The sequence below is a fragment of the Pholis gunnellus genome, assembly GCF_910591455.1.
Source record: "Pholis gunnellus genome assembly, chromosome: 8".
NCBI lineage: Eukaryota > Metazoa > Chordata > Actinopteri > Perciformes > Pholidae > Pholis > Pholis gunnellus.
Window position 1 is genome coordinate 27,112,757 of NC_136534.1, and position 17,557 is coordinate 27,130,313.

Here is a 17,557-nt window from a genome sequence, read left to right on the forward strand (position 1 = left end):
GTGTTTCCGTGTTTGACTAGTTTAGCAGCTCACGCATGTTCAGACGTCTTATAAACCGTCATCACGATCACTGCTCTCACACTCAGACCTGCTCCTCTACCTGAACTGATCCACACACAGGTGAGTGCAGACGACTCTCACGCTTCCTCTCGGTCAGGCTGTATTAGTGCGAGGGCTCAAACTACACTTTACTTTCATCAATTAATCAACATTAAAGGCTATTTTTGGTTTCATCAACAGTCCAAAAGATTCACTTTACTTGGTTTGATGATCAGTCATGGATTTTTAGAATCTTCAGATGCAGGTTGTGAACATTTAAAGAGTTCATCTCACTGTGGCTGCTCCTGACCTTCCTTAATTTCTGAAATATTTCAAACGGTTTCGCTTCTACAGCGATCTTACAAAATAAAACAGGCAACCAAACAAAAAGCCAACAAGCTGCAGCAGAAACACATTTTATGGAATCTCTCCAAAGACATAATTCTGGAAATAAAATGTGAATGTTGCATCACTTTCATCAGGTGTGACTAAACTACAGGCTTAGACATGCAAGAGCATTGTCCTCCTGTCTGAACTGATGCTAGAGCGTCATTTGTACCACATGGTACGTAATAATACGTGCTTTACCTGTTTCCCATGTTGTTGGTGTTCATCATAGTCATACAAGTAAAGTAGCTCATTAAAACGCATGTAGAGTCCTGCAGCGCTGCAGAGTAAAGTACAATAAGTACCTCTGAGGTGTAGTGTAGTACAAGTACAATAAGTACCTCTGAGGTGTAGTGTAGTACAAGTACAATAATTACCTCTGAGGTGTAGTGTAGTAAAAGTACAATAAGTACCTCTGAGGTGTAGTGTAGTACAAGTACAATAAGTACCTCTGAGGTGTAGTGTAGTACAAGTACAATAAGTACCTCTGAGGTGTAGTGTAGTACAAGTACAATAAGTACCTCTGAGGTGTAGTGTAGTACAAGTACAATAAGTACCTCTGAGGTGTAGTGTAGTACAAGTACAATAATTACCTCTGAGGTGTAGTGTAGTAAAAGTACAATAAGTACCTCTGAGGTGTAGTGTAGTACAAGTACAATAAGTACCTCTGAGGTGTAGTGTAGTACAAGTACAATAATTACCTCTGAGGTGTAGTGTAGTACAAGTACAATAAGTACCTCTGAGGTGAGTGTAGTACAAGTACAATAATTACCTCTGAGGTGTAGTGTAGTACAAGTACAATAAGTACCTCTGAGGTGTAGTGTAGTACAAGTACAATAATTACCTCTGAGGTGTAGTGTAGTACAAGTACAATAAGTACCTCTGAGGTGTAGTGTAGTACAAGTACAATAAGTACCTCTGAGGTGTAGTGTAGTACAAGTACAATAATTACCTCTGAGGTGTAGTGTAGTAAAAGTACAATAAGTACCTCTGAGGTGTAGTGTAGTAAAAGTACAATAAGTACCTCTGAGGTGTAGTGTAGTACAAGTACAATAAGTACCTCTGAGGTGTAGTGTAGTACAAGTACAATAATTACCTCTGAGGTGTAGTGTAGTACAAGTACAATAAGTACCTCTGAGGTGTAGTGTAGTACAAGTACAATAATTACCTCTGAGGTGTAGTGTAGTACAAGTACAATAATTACCTCTGAGGTGTAGTGTAGTACAAGTACAATAAGTACCTCTGAGGTGAGTGTAGTACAAGTACAACTAGAAAATGCATTTCCTGCTGAAAATGCGTTGGAATGCTGAAAGCTGAAATTAATTGCAAAAACATTGCTGAAAATAGATATCCAATTTTTAAAAAATTGCAAAAAGCTTAATGATTCAAAAAGTCTAAAGATTACAAATTGCTGAAAATACAGAAATGGGAGACTACCTGTCTGAAAAATGTTGTAGCCTGAAAGCATTTAAACTGCTGAAAACCCTTCTAGTTGAAATGTTGAACTATGGCGTCTGTAGCTGAAAGTATGAGGAAGAAGAAGGCTTTGAAAGTTTAAGAAGTTTAACAGGATTTGAAGATTCTCTCCATAGATATCCCATTAAAAAAGATTGCAAAAAGCTTAATAATTCAAAAAGTTTAAAGATTACAAATATGAAAAGTGCTTAACAGCATTCCAACAATAAGTACCTCTGAGGTGTAGTGTAGTACAAGTACAATAAGTACCTCTGAGGTGTAGTGTAGTACAAGTACAATAAGTACCTCTGAGGTGTAGTGTAGTAAAATTACAATAAGTACCTCTGAGGTGTAGTGTAGTAAAATTACAATAAGTACCTCTGAGGTGTAGTGTAGTACAAGTACAATAAGTACCTGTGAGGTGTAGTGTAGTACAAGTACAATAAGTACCTGTGAGGTGTAGTGTGGACTGTGTTTCTGTGTCTTTGTTATTTGTACATTGAAAGTATTTTCTGAGACTACGGATGAACGTGAGCTGCTGCAGTAAATCTGATTTTCTTTATTTCAGATTTGATTCTATCATATTAGGGTTTATTATACTTTACTATATTACATTTGATATTGTGTTATACTCTACTATTTCATTTGCACTTTATTTCACTTTATACTGCACATTATACTATAATACTGTACTACACATACTGTTTTATATTTCTATTATGTTGCATGAAGACATATTAATTATTCTGGTTGTCTCTGTTTAGTAACTAGACTATTACCCACAACACTCACTTTACCTCTAAATAACTATATTATACTAGTTGATTTATTATACATACACCAATAATAATAATCATAATAATAATAACTATTATTATTGTTAATAATATACTTCTCGATGCATATTTGCTTATTTATGTATTTTTCGCTGCTGCAACAGCCGGATTCTTCATTTGATCTATTTATGTAATGCTTTCTCTGATCTCTTATCTTACAGCATCTTTATATTGATGCTCCCACAGTTTTATTATGTGACAATAACATATCTTATAATCATGTCTATGGTCTGTCTCCTGCAGGATCTCCTCCTCATCATGTCCGACTCCTGCAGAACAAAATTAGATGCCAGGGCCGCTTTTCAGTCCTCTAAAAGTTCTGATGCAAAACTTTGTGTTCAGTTCTACGAGAGCTGGGCAGAAAACTATGAGGAGGTCTGTTCAAAGAACCTGGTCTGAGTTTAGGTTTGATGGGAACTTAAAGTACCAGGAAACCCACTGTACCCTACCTGCTCAGGTACTCTGTTCTCTACCTGTTCAGGTACTCTGTTCTCTACCTGCTCAGGTACTCTGTTCTCTACCTGTTCAGGTACTCTGTTCTCTACCTGTTCAGGTACTCTGTTCACTACCTGCTCAGGTACTCTGTTCTCTACCTGTTCAGGTACTCTGTTCTCTACCTGTTCAGGTACTCTGTTCTCTACCTGTTCAGGTACTCTGTTCTCTACCTGTTCAGGTACTCTGTTCACTACCTGCTCAGGTACTCTGTTCTCTACCTGCTCAGGTACTCTGTTCTCTACCTGTTCAGGTACTCTGTTCACTACCTGTTCAGGTACTCTGTTCTCTACCTGTTCAGGTACTCTGTTCTCTACCTGTTCAGGTACTCTGTTCACTACCTGTTCAGGTACTCTGTTCACTACCTGTTCAGGTACTCTGTATACTACCTGTTCAGGTACTCTGTTCACTACCTGTTCAGGTACTCTGTTCACTACCTGTTCAGGTACTCTGTTCACTACCTGCTCAGGTACTCTGTTCACTACCTGTTCAGGTACTCTGTTCACTACCTGTTAAGGTACTCTGTTCACTACCTGTTCAGGTACTCTGTATACTACCTGTTCAGGTACTCTGTTCACTACCTGTTCAGGTACTCTGTTCACTACCTGTTCAGGTACTCTGTTCACTACCTGCTCAGGTACTCTGTTCACTACCTGTTCAGGTACTCTGTTCACTACCTGTTAAGGTACTCTGTTCACTACCTGTTAAGGTACTCTGTTCACTACCTGTTCAGGTACTCTGTTCACTACCTGTTCAGGTACTCTGTTCACTACCTGTGCAGGTACTCTGTTCTCTACTTGTTCAGGTACTCTGTTCTCTACCTGCTCAGGTACTCTGTTCACTACCTGTTCAGGTACTCTGTTCTCTACTTGTTCAGGTACTCTGTTCTCTACCTGCTCAGGTACTCTGTTCTCTACTTGTTCAGGTACTCTGTTCTCTACCTGCTCAGGTACTCTGTTCTCTACTTGTTCAGGTACTCTGTTCTCTACCTGCTCAGGTACTCTGTTCTCTACTTGTTCAGGTACTCTGTTCTCTACCTGCTCAGGTACTCTGTTCTCTACTTGTTCAGGTACTCTGTTCTCTACCTGTTCAGGTACTCTGTTCACTACCTGTTCAGGTACTCTGTTCACTACCTGCTCAGGTACTCTGTTCTCTACTTGTTCAGGTACTCTGTTCACTACCTGTTCAGGTACTCTGTTCTCTACTTGTTCAGGTACTCTGTTCTCTACCTGTTCAGGTACTCTGTTCTCTACTTGTTCAGGTACTCTGTTCTCTACCTGTTCAGGTACTCTGTTCACTACCTGTGCAGGTACTCTGTTCTCTACTTGTTCAGGTACTCTGTTCTCTACCTGCTCAGGTACTCTGTTCTCTACTTGTTCAGGTACTCTGTTCTCTACCTGTTCAGGTACTCTGTTCACTACCTGTTCAGGTACTCTGTTCACTACCTGCTCAGGTACTCTGTTCACTACCTGTTCAGGTACTCTGTTCACTACCTGCTCAGGTACTCTGTTCTCTACCTGCTCAGGTACTCTGTTCTCTACCTGTTCAGGTACTCTGTTCTCTACCTGTTCAGGTACTCTGTTCTCTACCTGTTCAGGTACTCTGTTCTCTACCTGCTCAGGTACTCTGTTCACTACCTGCTCAGGTACTCTGTTCTCTACCTACTCAGGTACTCTGTTCTCTACCTACTCAGGTACTCTGTTCTCTACCTGTTCAGGTACTCTGTTCTCTACCTGTTCAGGTACTCTGTTCTCTACCTGTTCAGGTACTCTGTTCACTACCTGCTCAGGTACTCTGTTCTCTACCTGCTCAGGTACTCTGTTCTCTACCTGTTCAGGTACTCTGTTCTCTACCTGTTCAGGTACTCTGTTCACTACCTGCTCAGGTACTCTGTTCTCTACCTGCTCAGGTACTCTGTTCTCTACCTGTTCAGGTACTCTGTTCACTACCTGTTCAGGTACTCTGTTCTCTACCTGTTCAGGTACTCTGTTCACTACCTGTTCAGGTACTCTGTTCACTACCTGTTCAGGTACTCTGTATACTACCTGTTCAGGTACTCTGTTCACTACCTGTTCAGGTACTCTGTTCACTACCTGTTCAGGTACTCTGTTCACTACCTGCTCAGGTACTCTGTTCACTACCTGTTCAGGTACTCTGTTCACTACCTGTTCAGGTACTCTGTTCACTACCTGTTAAGGTACTCTGTTCACTACCTGTTAAGGTACTCTGTTCACTACCTGTTCAGGTACTCTGTTCACTACCTGTTCAGGTACTCTGTTCACTACCTGTGCAGGTACTCTGTTCTCTACTTGTTCAGGTACTCTGTATACTACCTGTTCAGGTACTCTGTTCACTACCTGTTAAGGTACTCTGTTCACTACCTGTTCAGGTACTCTGTATACTACCTGTTCAGGTACTCTGTTCACTACCTGTTCAGGTACTCTGTTCACTACCTGCTCAGGTACTCTGTTCACTACCTGTTCAGGTACTCTGTTCACTACCTGTTAAGGTACTCTGTTCACTACCTGTTAAGGTACTCTGTTCACTACCTGTTCAGGTACTCTGTTCACTACCTGTTCAGGTACTCTGTTCACTACCTGTGCAGGTACTCTGTTCTCTACTTGTTCAGGTACTCTGTTCTCTACCTGCTCAGGTACTCTGTTCTCTACTTGTTCAGGTACTCTGTTCTCTACCTGTTCAGGTACTCTGTTCACTACCTGTTCAGGTACTCTGTTCACTACCTGTTCAGGTACTCTGTTCTCTACTTGTTCAGGTACTCTGTTCTCTACCTGCTCAGGTACTCTGTTCTCTACTTGTTCAGGTACTCTGTTCTCTACCTGCTCAGGTACTCTGTTCTCTACTTGTTCAGGTACTCTGTTCTCTACCTGTTCAGGTACTCTGTTCACTACCTGTTCAGGTACTCTGTTCACTACCTGCTCAGGTACTCTGTTCTCTACTTGTTCAGGTACTCTGTTCACTACCTGTTCAGGTACTCTGTTCTCTACTTGTTCAGGTACTCTGTTCTCTACCTGTTCAGGTACTCTGTTCACTACCTGTGCAGGTACTCTGTTCTCTACTTGTTCAGGTACTCTGTTCTCTACCTGCTCAGGTACTCTGTTCTCTACTTGTTCAGGTACTCTGTTCTCTACCTGTTCAGGTACTCTGTTCACTACCTGTTCAGGTACTCTGTTCACTACCTGCTCAGGTACTCTGTTCTCTACTTGTTCAGGTACTCTGTTCACTACCTGTTCAGGTACTCTGTTCACTACCTGTTCAGGTACTCTGTTCACTACCTGCTCAGGTACTCTGTTCTCTACTTGTTCAGGTACTCTGTTCTCTACCTGTTCAGGTACTCTGTTCACTACCTGCTCAGGTACTCTGTTCACTACCTGTTCAGGTACTCTGTTCACTACCTGTTCAGGTACTCTGTTCTCTACCTGTTCAGGTACTCTGTTCTCTACCTGCTCAGGTACTCTGTTCTCTACCTGTTCAGGTACTCTGTTCTCTACCTGCTCAGGTACTCTGTTCACCGCCTCCTTCCGCCACTCTTTAACCAGTGATGGATGAAGTATTTAGATTTTCCATTAAAGTAACAGTACTAATGCTAGCACAGTGTAGAAATACTTAGTTATGTTGTTAAGTAAAAACTACCAACTGGAATTTTTCATTTTTTTAAAAACAGGATCACAAACTGATGAGCTACAGAGCTCCACACCTGGCAGTAGACTTCCTGTCGGATAACTTCTCAGGGAGTCGTGGAGAAGCTCGTGTTCTGGACGTAGCCTGTGGTACTGGATGGATAGCTAAATTGGTGAGCCTGTTGCTTTAAATTCAAACGGGTTAACAGAAGAACACATTTTGATCACACTTTATTTTAAAATTCCAATGATGATAAATAAAACCAAGTAGGAGTTTCAGGTGACATAACAGCATGAAATATCAAGGACAGTCTCCACACAGGACGCCTGAACGTTAAAGGCAGATTGTAATTCTACAGTTTGAGTTTAACAGGAACCACATATATACATGACACTCATCTGCATAAAATCAATAAAATAAGTCTGATCGAGCAGATTTACTATGATTTTATCAAATGTAACATGTTATTTTACACTTTCTGTTGCTCCTAGTGAAATGTAATCTACGTATGTATATTATTTTGACAATAGCATCAACTAAACATTCTCTCTATTTCCTCTGCAATGAATGCTAAATTACAGAGTTCTTTCCAGGAAAGTGTGGAGGAAATTAATAGAAAAGTAGAAAGTTGCACTCAGTAGAGTTCAGATCTCCACCAGGTGTGCCTTCTACTGGACCAATCCTGTCCCAGTAGAAGCTGGTAAAGTGCTGGACGGACAGACGATCAGACCAAAGCCTGACTCTTTGGAGGTTTCACTGTTAATGTTGGTCGTCTTCTTCTTCTTGTGTTTACAGATGGTTGAACTGGGCTTCAAGCACTTTGTGGGAGTGGACGGCAGTCAAGGCATGCTGGATCAAGCTGCTAAGACCGGCCTCTATAAGGAGCTCAAACTGGCCTTACTGGGAACAGAGCCACTGCCGGCGCAGACCGGTACACTACACTCACACGCTCACTGCTAAGCTAGCTAGCCAACGTTAGCTTTGTCAGGTGGTTGACTGAGCTACAGTTAGCTCCTGTAAATGATGCTGCCTTCAAGTGGAACTCGTGAGCTCGTGGTTACGACGCAGGAAGGCGTTCAAGTCGTAAACGGCAATATTAACGTTATCGTCAGCGTCTGGGAGCCACCTAGGCTAACACTATAGCAAGCTAGCAAGTAAGTAAACACATAAACACAAAGGCATAATTACAGACGAAGAAGATGAGGCTGCTGAGAAAAAACACATTTACCTCAGACATATTATAAGATTACATCTAAAACGTTATAAGACTGACATTATTACGATTTATTAACTAATCATCCACCAACACGTCATCAAACAAGTCAAAACTCGAGAACTTGGAGCTTTCAGAAAATCTCCACTTAGGAGGTTGTGAATACCTCAAGAGTTCACCGACTCGCTCATGAACTCGGTCAACACGACCTCGCTTGAAGGCAGCAGAATTACGAACAGCTCAAGGACTAGTGTGTGAGATGATCCTGTTTTAGTTTAGTGATGAAAATAAACTCGCTAGTTAGAATGAGGCTCAGCTTGAACTCAAGAACATCTGGTGAAACCTGTTCATCTGATGCTTAATGGTCTTTATTTTCCTCACAAATATCATATTTTCAGTCTTTCCTGGAAACTGAGCATGGCTCCTGTTCTTCTCCTGGTTTCAGGTACATTTGATGTGGTGATCATCAACGGTGCTCTGGATTCTGGTTTTGCACCAGTCAGTGTTGTCAGGGAGCTCTGCAACGCCGCCAAACCAGGTCACCAACTAACAACCACATTTAGCAGCCATGAGAGCATCTTTAGTAATACTGTAGTAAAGATGAGCAAAACCTTTTAGTTTGTAGTGGTTTAAGTGTGAAGGTTCACGGTTCACCGTGTGGGTTTAGGAGCAGAGACTCAGACACAAGGTGAGGTGGAATGAAAGGCTCTTTACCGGCATCAAGCAGTTAAAAACAGAAACCAAAAACAACTCCAGCCGGGAACGTGAACAAATCCAAACTGAAATAAGAAGGCAAAGTCACTAACCGTGGGATGACCACAGGAGAGCGAATCGTCCACGGGGAGGGAAAAGCAACAAATGATAATCCAGCAACTGGAACAGGGCAAGCAGGGGAGGATAAGTATGTGAGGGGTGATGAGCGGATTAGTGATTTGGCACAGGTGGAGATGATGAGCATGAGCAAGAGACACACACACACACACACCAAGGCCCAACCGTGACATTAAGACCTCTGAACTGTGTCCTGTGTCTGTAATCTTATTTTATCTCAGTTCAGATGACATGAGAATTTTGGTCGTACAGAAACATGTTTCCTAACTGCATTCAGGATAAAACTCTATCTTATGTTAGGAAAGGAATTAAGCAATTACAGAACCGTCCTAACTTCAGGATTTCCCAAGTCAAGAATCCTAACTTTGGAGCCAGACCCCCGGTTAGGTATGTCTCTGTGATTGTTTTGTGTCTCTTTGTGGTTGTTTTGTGTCTCTTTGTGGTCGTTTTGTGTCTCTTTGTGGTCGTTTTGTGTATCTTTGTGGTTGTTTTGTGTCTCTTTGTGGTCGTTTTGTGTCTCTTTGTGGTCGTTTTGTGTATCTTTGTGGTTGTTTTGTGTCTCTGTGATTGTTTTGTGTCTCTTTGTGGTCGTTTTGTGTCTCTTTGTGGTTGTTTTGTGTCTCTGTGTGGTTGTTTTGTGTCTCTTTGTGGTCGTTTTGTGTCTTTTTGTGGTCGTTTTGTGTATCTTTGTGGTTGTTTTGTGTCTCTGTGATTGTTTTGTGTCTCTTTGTGGTCGTTTTGTGTCTCTTTGTGGTTGTTTTGTGTCTCTTTGTGGTCGTTTTGTGTCTCTGTGGTCGTTTTGTGTCTCTTTGTGGTTGTTTTGTGTCTCTTTGTGGTCGTTTTGTGTCTCTTTGTGGTCGTTTTGTGTATCTTTGTGGTTGTTTTGTGTCTCTGTGATTGTTTTGTGTCTCTTTGTGGTCGTTTTGTGTCTCTTTGTGGTTGTTTTGTGCCTTGGTGGTTATTTGATTATTTGGTTGTTTGACTCTCTTTGTAGTAGTTTGTGTCTTTGTGGTCGTTTAAGTCGCTTTTTTGTTGTTTTGTGGTCGTTTGAGTCTTTTTGTAATTCTAAATAACTAACAGAGCCATGTTAGACCCCCAGTCCGTTTTGTGTTTGAGTCTATCTTTGTAGTAAAACAAATAAAATACTTTCCAACATTTAATAAAAAAGTTCATTATTAACATTTTTTGAGTTTGTGGATTAAAAAACACTTCCTCATTATGTTGAGAAAGAAACTAGTCGGTGAGCATTATGTTTTCCCAAAACATAGCTATTCAAATATAAATATGATTTCAGACAGAGTTGAGTCTTGGTGGTGCAGTCCAGTCAATAACCTGATAATATCACACAAAGCACTCATTTCACGGTAGATATTAAGAGTTAATGTTCTTGGAGCGCTCAGAGTCTGTTTGTGTTTTAATGGTTGTGTTGATCTGTGTGCGAGTATTTAGAATCTTTGTTCATATAATCTGCTTCCTCCAGGATACAACTCACTATGAGTGAATATGTGACGTGTTTTCTGCAGGTGGCTTTGTCTGCATGTCGAGAGGCGACCACAGTGGAACAGCAGCAAGTGAATACAAGAAGGATCTGGAGAGAGAGCTGCAGCTGATGGAGGAGGAGGGACTGTGGAGTCCAGCAGGACTCAACCAGACCGACAGATACATGGAGGACCCACACCTGAGCTCTGAGAGAGTCAAGGAGCTGCCGGCGGAGGAACGATACATCAGTGGGACCGTTTATCTGTACAAGAAATCCATCCATTCAAATTAAATGATCAAACACAAATCGTAAGATTCTGTTACAAAAATGGGATTATACATAATGCAATGCAATCCGATGTAACGTATGTCAATAAAAAATATGTCACGACAAATATGTTTTTAGAATCATGTTTCATTGTTGTTGTCGGGCTCCGTAAACTTTAAGCTACATGTTCAGATGTTCTGTCCAGTAGATTCAGTAGATTCATCTTCACAGCATCTAATAAAGTAGCTTACATACAAACGAACAAACTCTGAAATACTCTCAAAAAGAGAGCGGCCAAGAGTGACTAGCTACCACGTGAAGTGAAACAACGATCTGGCGACGAGTGGGTGAAGAACCAGGGTAGATAAACTGTTGAGTGATGAGTTGCAGCTGGTTTGACTGGGCAGGTGAAGTGAATTGAAATCAGGAAGCTGGGAGGAGATCAGGTAGAAGCCCTGCCCATACCACACACACACACACACACACACACACACACACGGACAAGCAGGCCTGGCCGTGACAAATATTAGCCACAGCTACTTTATTAGATGCTGTGAAGATGAATCTACCGAATCTACTGGACAGAACATCTGAACATGTAGCTTAAAGTTTACGGAGCCCGACAACAACAATGAAACATGATTCTAAAAACATATTTGTCGTGACATATTTTTTATTGACATACGTTACATCGGATTGCATTGCATTATGTATAATCCCATTTTTGTAACAGAATCTTACGATTTGTGTTTGATCATTTAATTTGAATGGATGGATTTCTTGTACAGATAAACGGTCCCACTGATGTATCGTTCCTCCGCCGGCAGCTCCTTGACTCTCTCAGAGCTCAGGTGTGGGTCCTCCATGTATCTGTCGGTCTGGTTGAGTCCTGCTGGACTCCACAGTCCCTCCTCCTCCATCAGCTGCAGCTCTCTCTCCAGATCCTTCTTGTATTCACTTGCTGCTGTTCCACTGTGGTCGCCTCTCGACATGCAGACAAAGCCACCTGCAGAAAACACGTCACATATTCACTCATAGTGAGTTGTATCCTGGAGGAAGCAGATTATATGAACAAAGATTCTAAATACTCGCACACAGATCAACACAACCATTAAAACACAAACAGACTCTGAGCGCTCCAAGAACATTAACTCTCAATATCTACCGTGAAATGAGTGCTTTGTGTGATATTATCAGGTTATTGACTGGACTGCACCACCAAGACTCAACTCTGTCTGAAATCATATTTATATTTGAATAGCTATGTTTTGGGAAAACATAATGCTCACCGACTAGTTTCTTTCTCAACATAATGAGGAAGTGTTTTTTAATCCACAAACTCAAAAAATGTTAATAATGAACTTTTTTATTAAATGTTGGAAAGTATGTTATTTGTTTTACGACAAAGATACCACTGAGACAGAAGGTACTACATGAAGAGTCAAAAAACCAAAGAAAATCAAATAACCACCAAGAGTCAAAACGATCATAAAGAGTCAAAACAACCACAAAGACATAAAAACCATCAAGGGACTCAAACAACCACTAAGCTACAAAACGACCACAAAGAGACACAACACAATCACAAAGAGACATAAAACAACCACAAAGAGACACAACACAACCACAAAGAGACACAACACAACCACAAAGAGACATAAAACAACCACAAAGAGACACAACACAACCACAAAGAGACACAAAACGACCACAAAGAGACACAACACAATCACAAAGAGACATAAAACAACCACAAAGAGACACAACACAACCACAAAGAGACATAAAACAACCACAAAGAGACACAACACAATCACAAAGAGACATAAAACAACCACAAAGAGACACAACACAACCACAAAGAGACACAAAACGACCACAAAGAGACACAACCACAAAGAGACACAAAACGACCACAAAGAGACACAACACAATCACAAAGAGACATAAAACGACCACAAAGAGACACAACACAATCACAAAGATACATAAAACGACCACAAAGAGACACAACACGACCACAAAGAGACACAAAACAACCACAAAGAGACACAAAACGACCACAAAGAGACACAAAACAACCACAAAGAGACACAAAACGACCACAAAGAGACACAAAACAACCACAAAGAGACACAAAACGAGCACAAAGAGACACACCTAACCGGGGGTCTGGCTCCTCTGTAGAGGGGTAGGGTCCTCTAACATGTCTCTTTTAGCTCTTTTAGGTTATTAGGAACTACAAAACGTTGATCTATTATTTCACGTTAGCGTACTGATTTAAAAAATAATATTGTATCATCACATGGTTTGAGTAGCCATTCAGTCATGTTATTTAAATGTTCATGTTGTTCCCCTCCTAAGTTAGGATTCTTGACTTGGGAAATCCTGAAGTTAGGACGGTTCTGTAATTGCTTAATTCCTTTCCTAACATAAGATAGTTTTATCCTGAATGCAGTTAGGAAACATGTTTCTGTACGAACACAATTCTCATGTCATCCTGAACTGAGATAAAATAAGATTGCAGACTACTACAGTTTCTGTATAACTTTATATTTTGTCTCATTTTACTTCTTTGAATCTGTGCCCCGTGTGGAGGCTCGTTGTTTGTTCTTCCTGTGTACTGGGCCACGTTACGAGGCTCCGTTTCTGACTCACACATTAAACAGTCCAAATGATTGCTCTTGCACGCTGATTCCTTTGCCGTCACTTGATTGATTTATTTTCACTTTCGACAAATATACATAACCAGTTTAACGTGAGGTCAGACTGTCCCGATGCCCCGCTCGACACTAAGCAAAAACCAACTCGAGACTCAGTCCACCTCTTCCTCTTATACCAGCTGATCCTCATCTGATTAATAACAAAAGTTCCTGCAAATTTAACCTTCATTCATAAATTAAAGTTCTTCAAACCGCCCCTGAAGGTTTAGTGGTCTTGGTTTAATATTGGAAAGGTCAACAGTGACTTGAGGAAGGACACAGTTCTGAAAGTGTCTTCAGGTCTTCCTCTGAGGCTCCATCCAGCCCCAATAACCTCCAGGTCCTCCTCATCCCCAGAGGACACCACACCCTTGGTCCTTGTTGATTCAGAGGTCTTAAACCACTACAAACTAAAAGGTTTTGCTCATCTTTACTACAGTATTACTAAAGATGCTCTCATGGCTGCTAAATGTGGTTGTTAGTTGGTGACCTGGTTTGGCGGCGTTGCAGAGCTCCCTGACAACACTGACTGGTGCAAAACCAGAATCCAGAGCACCGGTGATGATCACCACATCAAATGTACCTGAAACCAGGAGAAGAACAGGAGCCATGCTCAGTTTCCAGGAAAGACTGAAAATATGATATTTGTGAGGAAAATAAAGACCATTAAGCATCAGATGAACAGGTTTCACCAGATGTTCTTGAGTTCAAGCTGAGCCTCATTCTAACTAGCGAGTTTATTTTCATCACTAAACTAAAACAGGATCATCTCACACACTAGTCCTTGAGCTGTTCGTAATTCTGCTGCCTTCAAGCGAGGTCGTGTTGACCGAGTTCATGAGCGAGTCGGTGAACTCTTGAGGTATTCACAACCTCCTAAGTGGAGATTTTCTGAAAGCTCCAAGTTCTCGAGTTTTGACTTGTTTGATGACGTGTTGGTGGATGATTAGTTAATAAATCGTAATAATGTCAGTCTTATAACGTTTTAGATGTAATCTTATAATATGTCTGAGGTAAATGTGTTTTTTCTCAGCAGCCTCATCTTCTTCGTCTGTAATTATGCCTTTGTGTTTATGTGTTTACTTACTTGCTAGCTTGCTATAGTGTTAGCCTAGGTGGCTCCCAGACGCTGACGATAACGTTAATATTGCCGTTTACGACTTGAACGACTTCCTGCGTCGTAACCACGAGCTCACGAGTTCCACTTGAAGGCAGCATCATTTACAGGAGCTAACTGTAGCTCAGTCAACCACCTGACAAAGCTAACGTTGGCTAGCTAGCTTAGCAGTGAGCGTGTGAGTGTAGTGTACCGGTCTGCGCCGGCAGTGGCTCTGTTCCCAGTAAGGCCAGTTTGAGCTCCTTATAGAGGCCGGTCTTAGCAGCTTGATCCAGCATGCCTTGACTGCCGTCCACTCCCACAAAGTGCTTGAAGCCCAGTTCAACCATCTGTAAACACAAGAAGAAGAAGACGACCAACATTAACAGTGAAACGAGGACCCGATGTGACCCGATGTGACCCGATGCGGTTCTAATTTTCCATCTCTGAACTCCAGCTGCTGCTCTGCAACCAGAGAGACACAGTGGGAGATTACAGTTTGCTTTACTTTTACTAGTTTGGATGGTGTGTTTGGCTAACAGCTAACAGAGCTACCAGTGCACACTCTGCTGCTGCTAAAGGTTCGTGAGTTTAATTTTGTTTTGGGAACGATTGTATTACATGTCTTATAGGAAGACTTCGAGCCGTTTGCTTGCATACGTGTCTGCTTGTTTGTGAGTTTGAATGAAGTGTGTCTTCACGACGCCTTTTGGCCCACTGGTGTCAGTGGTTGTTGAAGACTGTCCTGGACTGAGTAGAGCATCTTTCTAGTTCATTGTTTTGTTGTCTATATTGATTTACATTCAGTCATAATACTTTAAAAGTGTGCTGACTGATCTCTGATCAGCTCCTGTTGGCAGAGTACCCATAGATATACCGACAACTATCACTGGATCACTTTGATACTGAAGATCACGTAAAACTGCCGCCGGTTGAGACGCCCTTCACTGTTTGGATTTGTCCACAGACGGTGAAGTGTCTCTCAAAGATAATGTCACGTCACCACACAGGAACACTGAGGCGCTCCTTGACAGTGAAAAGGTTTCAGCTCACCAGTTTAGCAACCAGTCCAGTACCACAGGCAACATCCAGAACCTGGACCTCCTCACGATTCCCAGAGAAGTTGCCGTTCAGGAAGTCTACCCCCAGATTTGGTGCCCTGACGTTTATCATCTGGACATCCTGTTGATGTAAAGAGCTTAACTCATTACATGTAACACTGTAGTTTAGAGCTGCAACGGTCAGTCGATCAATTAGCTGATCATCTGAAAATAGATCTGCAACGATAATTGATTAGTTGATCCTTTTCATTTTTTAAGCACAAAACATTTGGTTGCAGCTTCTCCGTTTTGTTTCTTTTCTGTCTAATCAGTGGCTACTCGGTGCTGTCCCCGCGTACCAGGGTATATTTATGGACAAAATAGTTTCATTGAATGCAGAAGATTTATGTTCATACACTGATAATCAATTCAATCAGTGTGTCTACTGACATGTTTGGAAACAAATCCAGGTGCTAATTTAGCCCAAAGAGTAACACTTGACAGAATCAGAGGCGGTGAGGTGAGGTAGGAATATCAATCAACTGTGAATCCAAAAGGATCCTACAAGGGATGTTTGTTTGACACTTAAAAGACCTGAAGCCTCCATCAGACCTGAAGGATGCGTTTCTGTCCACCGACCTGTTCGTACGTCTCCGCCCAGCTGTCGTAGAACTTCATCCTTTGCTGTGAATCGACTCCTGCTGAGGACTTAATGAAGGTCCTCAAATCGTCCAAAGTTCTGCTGCTGTCTGACATGATGAGGAGACGCCTTCAAACCTGCCGGAGGGGAAACATGGAACACGTACTTAACACAACAACACAGGAATGCAGAACACAAACAGGTAATCTGAGTAAACAGGATTAAACAGGCTTCAGGGACATTTGTTTTTACTCACTTCTTTCCCTCCAGTGATGAAGACCAACTGTCCTTTAAAGTCTTTAAATACACTTCAACTGACTGACAAACACGGTTTGATCGGTGCTGCAGTGTTTTTCCTTCAGAGGCCCTTGCAGATTTAAAGTCTCTCTAGTGTGGTCAGTGGTTCTCAACTGATCCCTGGACAGAAATCTCTTCGTATCGTCCTGATGGTATCAAAGGTGCACCAGCCTCAGTCTCCTTCAGATCTTAAAGCCCGACTCTTCTCACATGCTTTTTGGTAACTGATCTAAACACTCTTCCTTTTCTCTTTTCTTTTATTTTGTTTCTTTGTTTCTCGGCTCACCTGTAAAGCACTTTGAATTGCCGACGTGTAAGAATATACACTTATATATTTGAGTGTACATTTTCATATGTTCTATTTTTTAGATATGTCTTATACCATTGCAGTGTGTTCCTTGTATGTGTAACGTACTTGGCAATAAACAGTGATTGTGATTGTGATGAATAAACCTTTGCTGCCCAATATTAACCTCTTTTGACTTTAGTGACAAGATAAAATGGCAGCTTCGTAAGGTGGACAACAGACATAAATACTGATAGTTTGCATCCTGTGTTCGTACCAAGAGTTTGAAAATCAGGCTACAACGCTTCAGAGCGATTTGCACAGAGAGGTTTTAAAACTACAAATGTCCAGGAAGTTTACAGAAGAAGCTCAGTCTACCTCGAGATCCGAAGAAAAATAAATTCTGTGGGACAAGAGAAGGTTCACTTCATCACGGGATACAGCATGAGAAGTGACTCTCTTCTTCTTCTTCTGCCTCCTAAAGTCATGTTAACAGAGGTCGACTCCACGGACAGATTCTCGCTGCTGATAACGAGAGAAAAACGTCTTCCACCGTTAAATACAAGAAGCCTCACAAGGTTCATGACCTCAACACATTCATGAACTGCAACAGTACGTTTGTTGTGTGCCGTTTGTTTTGCACAGTAGTAGTGGTAGTAGCAGTAGTAGTAGTAGTAGTACTAGTAGTAGTAGTAGTAGTAGTAGTAGTTCTCACCTGTGTGTGAATGAGTCCAGGTAGAGGAGCAGTGATGTCAGTGAAGCTTGAGGCTGATTATAAACAGGACTTCATGTCACAGAGGAGGCGGGTCAAGGGAAAGGGTTCCAGTCAGTCCACATGTGTGTCATACAACAACACA

At 41.6% G+C, this 17,557-nt stretch overlaps 2 protein-coding genes across 4 annotated transcripts; one reads left to right on the forward strand and one right to left on the reverse strand.

Moving 5' to 3' along the window:
* Positions 1 to 10,783, forward strand: LOC306699630 (methyltransferase-like protein 27). Of its 2 annotated transcripts, XM_079164317.1 has the most exons (6): positions 1 to 120; positions 2,961 to 3,092; positions 6,892 to 7,020; positions 7,644 to 7,779; positions 8,507 to 8,599; positions 10,416 to 10,783. In XM_079164317.1, the coding sequence occupies exons 2-6, from the start codon at positions 2,976 to 2,978 to the stop codon at positions 10,661 to 10,663; spliced, it is 723 nt and encodes a 240-aa protein (XP_079020443.1). In that variant the 5' UTR covers positions 1 to 120; positions 2,961 to 2,975; the 3' UTR covers positions 10,664 to 10,783. The 2 variants fall into 2 exon arrangements, with proteins under 2 accessions (XP_079020443.1, XP_079020442.1); XM_079164316.1 differs by lacking the exon at positions 1 to 120 and having other exon boundaries at positions 2,963 to 3,174.
* A 608-nt stretch (positions 10,784 to 11,391) lies between these two features.
* Positions 11,392 to 17,461, reverse strand: LOC306699631 (methyltransferase-like protein 27). 2 transcript variants are annotated; one of them, XM_079164319.1, is made up of 6 exons: positions 17,416 to 17,461; positions 16,117 to 16,254; positions 15,491 to 15,619; positions 14,652 to 14,787; positions 13,832 to 13,924; positions 11,392 to 11,645 (listed from the first exon to the last, which is right to left on the reverse strand). In XM_079164319.1, the coding sequence occupies exons 2-6, from the start codon at positions 16,231 to 16,233 to the stop codon at positions 11,398 to 11,400; spliced, it is 723 nt and encodes a 240-aa protein (XP_079020445.1). In that variant the 5' UTR covers positions 16,234 to 16,254; positions 17,416 to 17,461; the 3' UTR covers positions 11,392 to 11,397. The 2 variants fall into 2 exon arrangements, with proteins under 2 accessions (XP_079020445.1, XP_079020444.1); XM_079164318.1 differs by lacking the exon at positions 17,416 to 17,461 and having other exon boundaries at positions 16,117 to 17,389.
* Between the last annotated feature and the right edge of the window lie 96 nt (positions 17,462 to 17,557).